Genomic DNA, 8,448 nt, shown 5'->3' with positions numbered 1-8,448 from the left:
CAGGAAATGATTCATGCATGGCTGAAGTACCAATTTAACATGTTTTTACACATGCAAGAAAATGTGCAATCTAATATCACCAAGAATATATATTTAATATAAACTTATTTGGGTTAACAAAATTGAACCTTAGACATTTTACTTGCATTTGTCCAAACTTAATTTCTTAACACCAAATTATTGCATTTGCTGGAAACAATTGTTTTGCATTTAAAGCAGAACTTTGGGAAAAAATACTATATTGTGTTTAGTAAGTAAAGGAGCCCTAACACTTTAAGAGGGCAAGCAACTGTATTCACCCCTTGTTTTGAGGCCTAACCATTCCTGTCATAATTAGTTCTGTCAGATCCACCACAGGACCACTAGAAGCTGCTAAGAACTGAACTTCATGGAAGAGAAACCGGTAAAAGACACCAAACAAAGAAGAAGCTGCTTTGATCCGATGAGGCCAAACATCAAGAACAAAACCATGTCTGAGGCAAACCTACCACCTCATCATACTGACAACACCAACCTTACAGCAAAGCACAGCTGTGGTAACATCATAATGTGTGGATGTTTTTCATCAGCAGCAAATGGGAAACTTGAAAGGAAGTTAAAGGAAAGATGGAGCAAAAATACGAGAAATTCTTGATAAAAACCTGTTTGATTTCTTAAAAATGCCAAGTTTTAGTAACAAAACAAAAGGAAACATCAAGGGAGTTAAACCATTTGAACTTCTGAAGCTCCTTGGAAAGCTCTGCAGGTCTTGTTTGGGAATGTGTGAAAATAAAACCCTTTTTCTCTGTTACTTGAAGTTGTGTAAATGAAACCTCTGATGTGCTGTTATTTCCGGGAGATGGTGAGGTTCCGGTAGAGGGCGCTGTCTGCCCGGTTTCTTCTGCTTTCAGCTCCACTCTGCGTGTGCTCACTGATTCTTTTTGACCCAGTTTATAATCTAAAGATGACTTTTTGTTGTTTCATGATTTATTTTGATATGAAGTAAAACTTACAGTAGAGACGTGCTATTATTTTGATTCTGGAGGAAAACAAAACTCAAACTAAGAGTCGTAAAAACATTTGAACACAGAAACCTCAGTAATAAATCCATCAGCCGTCCTCGGGCTTCCGCAACTTTCTCTGATTGGTTCTGACTCGGTTTGTGTGGCGTCTGGTTGGCGCACTGAGCTGTCAATCACAGAGAGCTCCCTGAGTCTGCTTTCAGCCTCAGAGACGCGCCTCAGCGCGCGCTCCGTGATGCTCAGTGCGCAGAGCGGTGGAGGGAAGCGGACTGTCCGAACAGCAGCTGCGGCATCCGTGCGTTTTCCTCCCGCAGCGCCGTGCGCGTTCCGGACAGCAGCCCGCATCCCCCAGAGGAGAGGAGGGGAGAGGAGGACCGCAGGTTTTCTCTGGAGCTTTCTGCGCGCAGATCTCCAGATTGTCCCTGAAGACAAGCGGCACTGAGCAGCTCCAGACATGTGGAATAACTCTGGGAAAGTCTTGATAGTTTGTTTTCTCCTGACACTCCGGGTCGAGGTGAGAACTTTATTTGGTTCTTCTCTGAGAACGAAAATGGTTTCTTGGCGGATTCATTTATCAAGCAACTTGATCTAAAACAACTAAATCATGACACCTTAGATTTGCGCTTTTTTTCAGGACATAATGGGTTTGCATTGTGGGAAGAAATTTGCAGAGACACCAGTTGCGTGTTGTATTTAATAAAACATTTAACCAGAGTGTTTCTTTACTAAGAGTACTGGAACAGCTGCAAGAAGTTGTTTGCATTGACAGCCTTTTACTCTGGAACAAAAAGCTGAAATCCAACACTTTTTAAATGAACGAATCTTTGTTTAGCGTTTCTGAATGATGCGTTCATGGCTTCATGATGCGTTCATGGCTTCATGAGGTGTCCTCTGCTGCTGACAGAAACTCGTTAGATTTTTGCAGCAGCTGCAACCTGAACTGCAGCTTCACTTAATCTGACAGTCTGAAAGCTGCAGAGGAAAGTTGGAATCAGTTTCTTTGCATCCGAACAGACGGCACCTGTTTCTGAAATCAATGATCGAACGAACTTTAGACACTGATCAGAACTTTTAGCCCCGTTGACCCCCCTGTCTGTTTTCCTTGCCTGTCCTCTCCTGTCCCCAGGTGTCTCGGACCACCGGGTACTTTGAGCTGCAGCTGCTCTCGGTGGAGAACCCCGGGGGGCAGCTGCTGAACGGGGACTGCTGTGACTCGGAGCGCAGCGCGGCGGACGGCTGCGGTCCGGATGAGTGCGACACCTCCATCCGGGTCTGTTTAAAGGAGTATCAGAAGGAGGTGACGACCTCTGGACCGTGTACATATGGCTCGGAGACTACCAAGGTTATTGGTGGGAATACTTTTCAGTTCCGAGGCGGACAGAAAGCTGGACCAAGCCGGAACAATGACGAAGGAAGGATCGTGATTCCGTTCCAGTTCGCGTGGCCGGTGAGTTTGATCCAGATTGACGTTCACAATGTGCAACTTCAGAGTTTCTGGATTTGGGGATCAGCAGAATTCCATGTTGGTGCTGAACCACAGCTCAGATTCGGATGATTTGATGTCAAATTAAAGTGAACTAAGGTCCAAACAGCAGCTTCCTGTTTGTCTGCGGCTCATCTCCTTGTGCGAGTTTGGCTTCTTCTGTTTCAGTAATTAGTTAAGAAAATATAATCATATATCACCTTGGAGATCCCGGAGCGCGCGGGACACGTGGATTTTACGCAGTTTGTGTCTCGGTTTGATTAGTTACCAAACAGTTTGAGGAATGAGGTGGGTCTCTTGTGTGTGTGTGTGTGTGTGGTGGTGGTGGTGGTGGTGGTGGTGGGTGGGGGGGGAAGGTAGGTAACTGATGCTCGGTTCCAGAGCAGCGAGCAAATCCAGAATATGCTCTCGCTCCCTGTTAGGAATGACTGCGTGGGAACTTGGAGAGCTGGCAGTCAAGTTTGTGAAGCTGTGTTACATCAACAGATGTTTATCAGAGTCAGAGTGAATCATTAGAATGATCTGAGACCAGCAGACAGGATGAGAGGAGATAAAAAAGCCAAGGCGTGTGTTCTGAACTGTCTGGTCTATATCTATAAGGAGTGGGTGATAATTTAAGATATACTCTCTGCATCTCCATCACACCAAACCAATTTCAGCCTCATTTTAAGATATTTAACAATTTATATGCTAGATGCTCAGATAAAACAAAAAAACAAGTCCAGAGAATACTTAAATGTTTGCATACTGCTATAAAAATAGCCATCCATCAAATCCTGTTAAAATATTATGCAACCTGCAGGATGCACAGAAAAACATAATGAATGAATTAAATTTCACTAAACATTTGCAGCGCACCACAGAAACCCCAGACATGTGTTCATGTCAGAACCAACATATGAGGGGTTCTGTGAGCTTCACCCATTCATCACTCCCCATGGTCAGCTGTCAGCACAGGGGAAGATGGAAGTAGTAAGTCGAGGCCCTGCGGGCGGATTTAGTTACCACTCAGTTGTACGTGACACGAGCAGTGTCACATACAACAAGTGATATTATGTGGTGGATCTGGACTGGGGACGCCTGTCAGGTTCTGGTTTTGGTTGTTATTGACTCGATGTCCCTCTCGCAGTGTGTTGGCTCCGTTTGTTGTACTGTCTGCCTAGGAAGGCTGCAGGAGTGTGGATATGAGTGCTCACAGTCGGTTTTAATGACATTTTTATTCAGTTTTGTGTTGAGAAATTCCTGTTTGATTTTGGCAGAACACTAACGTTTGATGTGTTTTTGATCTGACAGGTAGATTTATTAAACTCTGAGAGGCTGAGGTGACAGTTCTGAAGCTGTTCTCTCAGGTTAATGAGAAACTTTCAACTGGTGGATCCAAAATGAAATGAATTTATTCAGGTGATTGCTTCACAGCTGTGATCAGTTTGTGTTACAGAGTCAGAGCGGAAATGTTTATGTGACCAAAGAATTCACAGCTTCATCAGGTCTGCTGACCACACACAGAACAGGATCTGTGCCTGCAGCTGAAAATGAAGGAGAGACGTAAACTTTATCACAAAGCATATTTTAAAATTTGTTATCAACCTGTGTTATTATAAAAATCATAATATAAAATATTTGCTTACAATTTAAAAAAGCCCTCCTAATTGTCCTTCAGCCTCCAGTCCATACTCAGTACAGATGTTCCTGTACTCTATTTCAGCTGCTTGGTTATGGCGTCCTGCTGTGATGTGCTGGACTGTCTCAGGGACATCTTTACACAGCCTCCATCTTGGTTCCTGCCTGGTATGATAGACCCTGGCCTCTGTTGCTCTCGTGCTGCCATGATTAGTGCCTCTGCCTCAGTATGAGATGATATCTGGGCCTGTAGCTTCTGCTGATGCTGTAGTGGACTCCTTTGGTTGTTGTCTGGGCCTGTGGTCCCAATATGAATTAGCTGTAAATCCCAATATGAATTAGCTGTAAATTACATTGTGTTGCTTTTGTGTCATCCATCATTCTTTTTTTCCTTTAAGTTAGATCCTCTGGCTGTTTGGGTTGCAGTTCCATGTTTTGTTTTCTCATAAAAAACAAGATGGGGGAGGGATTGAGTGACAGAACCAGGGAAATATTTTAATGATGGAGACGTTAAGAATCTTTTAAAAATCTTTATAGTTGTGATGCTGCTTCAGTCTTACCCAAACCTTACTTCCTCCTCTTCATTTTGAAAGCTGCTGTCCTTCCATCACCCGTCTGTGAGTAAATGAAGGATCACGTTTGTGTACTCTTTTTGTTGCATTGCCTGCTTTTGCTCCATCTTCCCTCTTCCTTTTTGCCAGAATGCCCACCCTGCCCTGGCCTAGCAGTACTGCAGGGACAGAGGTCGAACAGCTGCTATTTATAGTCCTCCTGGTCCTTCTCTAGAATGGGTGTTTTAGTGAAATAACATTAATAAAGCAGCCTATGATTGCAGCCTCTCTCAGAGGAGTGCCAGTGAGAGTCTTCTTTCTTTGGTAGCGGTTTGATGCGGTCACCATGAACACTCAGTCAGTACGGTTCATCTGCAGACTGGGTCTATGGGCACAGTGTCCTGCTCTTCTGTTAGGAGCGCTCTGCATGTTGGTGATCGTTTTTTTGGTTGATTAGATTTAGGAACAGGTTTAGACTCCAACTCTACCTCGTGTTTTTTGCTATCCTACCAACATTTCAGTTATTCTGACATCCCTACAGGTTAATCCAGTTTCTATGATGCAGTCTATGAACTATGTCTTTGGGAATGATTTCATAGCATTAATATCACTTACCACCATGAAAAGTGATGTCATGTAATTGCTTGTGTGTGTCTGTCTATCTGTTTGTTTGTTAGCAAAATATCTCAAATTATAATAAAACTCTCCAAAAGTAATCAATATTTGTTCATCTACAACTGATTAACTTTTGGAGTCAATCTGATTAAAGATGGCTGCCACAGCTAATCAGCTTTAGCAAATACAAACATGACTATAACTCAAATATTGAGCTTCAGCTTGGTGTGGTAGTAGCTGAGAGCCACCCTCAACACATTCTGCACAATTGTTGTTTAAAACATTTGCATGTTTATATGCGGGTGATATGCAATCCTTCAAGGATTCAGTTCATTTATACAGCACCAATGATTGTATTCTTCTTGGACAGCACTGCAGTGGTAAGAGCTGCCGCCCTCAGCGAGAAGGTCGCAGTATCGCCTCCCAGCCTGGTTCCTTTCTGGTCGGAGTTTACATGTTCTCCCCGTGCATGTGTGGGTTTTCTTCAGTTTCCTCCCACAGACCAAAAACATGCAATCCATATCTCAATGTTATTTGATAACTTCAAACTGGCTCTCGGTCCACTGTATGGGTGAGAGCGTGATTGGTTGTTTGTCTCATTTGTCTATGTGTCCTTGTGATGGACTGGAGACCTGTCCATATGTGTTCATTTCACACAGTCACTGCTGGAAATAGACACCAGTTCCCCTCAACCCAGAAAAGAGAAATGTGTAAAGAAAATGAATGGATTTTGCTGCAGCATGGATGGTGTACAGCTTGTTGTAACGGTTCCCTCCAGAGGGACTGGGTGAAGGTTCAGCAGGGTTTCTCAACTCATCTGGGACTAAAATCTCTGTCCATAATTACTGTTACCCAACCTTATGGAGAAACTTCTGTTTCACTCTCACACACTTCTGGACTCAAAATACATCCATCTTCTCAGTTTTTATGGTGTGTGTTCGAGGAAAGTGGAGGTCTTGTGGTTGATGTACTGTGATTAGGTCTGTCTTGAATTATATTGTTACCTCTTGAATCTTTTGTTTTTGTCAATTAAAAAAAAAACTCCCAACAAATATTCATCTGGCAAAAACATCAGTACAAGGTCCAAAACAAAAGCATAGTTTTAGATTGGATGAGATCAAGAGCAGACAGATTTTTAATTTAATATAGTATATGTTACACTTTTTAGACTGATCTTTTGCTTTGCTGTATCAACACAACTGTTAAATATTTGTTTTGACAGAGAATCCACTTGCAGTGACATTTTATATGCAGTCACTTGGAAATGTTGGGGTTTCAGTAACCACATTAAACAGCCTTTCTGATTAGCTGACTGCTCAGGCTTCTGACTGCAGCATTTTCAGATTTTACCAATAATTTTTTAAAGGATAAGAACCCTGTTATTCATAGAAATCACAAACTTAGTCGCTCTGTCTGTCTATTTTCAGAAAAGACATTCAGAGAAACACAAGCAGTTACATTATTACTTGTTTATGATTAATAGTGAGAGATTATGATGTGATTGGCTAAAGACACTCAGTGAACAGTAATGAGTTCTTGTAAATAGTAGCAGATGTACATTTAAAAGAAAGGAATGGTCGAGAAACTACAGAGCAATAATATAAACAGTTACATTACATCTGGTAAGAATAAATCTAAATGAATTTAGAGACAGAGACTGTATTTGCTGGAACTTGTAGAACAGATTATTTATCCAGAAAGTAAATGTATTGTGAAAAAAACAGTTTTTGTGCCTTGATGTTCTTGTTTGTGGTGGTCTGAACCTAAGGGCAACAGCTCCAAAAGTCCTTCTGCTGGTTGTGATGGGTCAGTCCAGATCCTTGGATGGGGGGAGAGGTTCAGTGGGGCATAGAGGATTCTCTTAGCAGTCTGAACTGTTTCCAGCAGCTTCCTGATGTCTGATTTAGTCTCAGAACCAAACCAGACAGCCAGAGACCCAGAAAACAGACTTGGAGACAGATGAGTAGAACCAGGTCAGAATCTTCTGTGACTCATTAAACCTTCTCATCCAGCCCAGGAACATGGGCCCTCTTCACCTTAGAGTTCTTGTGGGTTCTCCACTTCAGGTCTTGTGTGATGTTGGTGCCCAGAAACCTGAAGGACTTCACAGCAGCTCCGGTACTGTTCAGGGAGGAGAGGAGTGGGTCGGGTCAGTTTACCCAGCTGTTCGACCTCCTTCCTGCATGCAGACTCAACGCTGTCCGTAACAGAGACAAAGGTGTGTGAGGAGGAGTGTGTGTAGTAGGTAAAGAACTCATGCCTGGGGGAGACCATTCCTCTTATTGTTAGGTTCTGTAATACTTTCCCTGGTTTACTATTTTGTGTGGATTTTGAAGATGTCTTTGCAGGATTACAACAGATTTATGTTTTGCTGTTCATGAGCAGCACTTGGACAAAGATTTTTTAATTTTATTTTTGTAACCATGGCATCATTTTGTAAACATAGGGAGCTAAAGAGACAGAAAGGACCAAATGTTTGTGATAACTTAAAGCTGTGACCCTTTAGGTTGACAATCAGGAATGTTAATGCTTTGGTGAATGTCTGTCACTTCTCTGTGTTTTCTGTCCCATCAGCATACGTTTTGGGCCCTCTGATGGACAAGTGTTGAAAGAGTTGTTCAGGGTTTTCTCACGGCATGAATCTCTCTTTTCCTTCGGGATTTTGGAAACAAGGCTGCCTTAACCCTTTTGTTTCTGCATCTTTCAGAAGGAACAATGGCTTTTTATCTCAGCTGTGTGCCAAGATATTGAGTTATCAGATGAGTTGGGAAGAATAAGGTCCAGAACATTGCACATAGAAATTCAAACAGACAAAAGAGAGCAGCTATGCTGGGCAAGATGACAGCAGTGAATTTCACAGCATATAAATAAGATTCTCTTTGAAGTCCTAAACACAACATGAACAACATCTTTGCAGAAGAGACATCAAATTTGTTTCTGTGTGTTCAGTAAACATACACACTTTTACCTCAGAGGCACCAGTAAACCCAACATGCATGTTTTTAGACTGTGGAAGGAAACACAAGATCCTGAAACTTTACCCAGAAATCCTCCAGGTCAGATTTGAACTCAAGAGCTTCTTGCTGTAAGGCAACAAACCAACCACTGCCCAACCGTGGCTTTAAACAGGACTGGGATTAGAGCTTTAAACGGGACTGGGATTAGAGCTTTAAACGGG

General features: G+C 42.5%; 1 protein-coding gene across 2 annotated transcripts in view; it reads left to right on the top strand.

Annotated features, from left to right (window-relative positions):
• Positions 1–1,233: 1,233 nt before the first annotated feature.
• Positions 1,234–8,448, top strand: part of LOC108249624 (protein jagged-2) — a 51,379-nt gene continuing 44,164 nt past the window's right edge. For both annotated transcript variants that reach the window (XM_017439116.3, XM_017439114.3), the window contains exons 1-2: positions 1,234–1,515; positions 2,128–2,448. In XM_017439116.3, coding sequence (XP_017294605.1) covers positions 1,456–1,515; positions 2,128–2,448 — 381 coding nt within the window. In that variant the 5' untranslated portion in view covers positions 1,234–1,455. The remainder of the gene's footprint in view (positions 1,516–2,127; positions 2,449–8,448) is intronic.

Source organism: Kryptolebias marmoratus, linkage group LG10 (genome assembly GCF_001649575.2).
Source record: "Kryptolebias marmoratus isolate JLee-2015 linkage group LG10, ASM164957v2, whole genome shotgun sequence".
Lineage (NCBI taxonomy): Eukaryota > Metazoa > Chordata > Actinopteri > Cyprinodontiformes > Rivulidae > Kryptolebias > Kryptolebias marmoratus.
The sequence above is the reverse complement of the archived record's forward strand: the minus strand, read 5'-3'. Positions and strand labels throughout refer to the sequence as shown.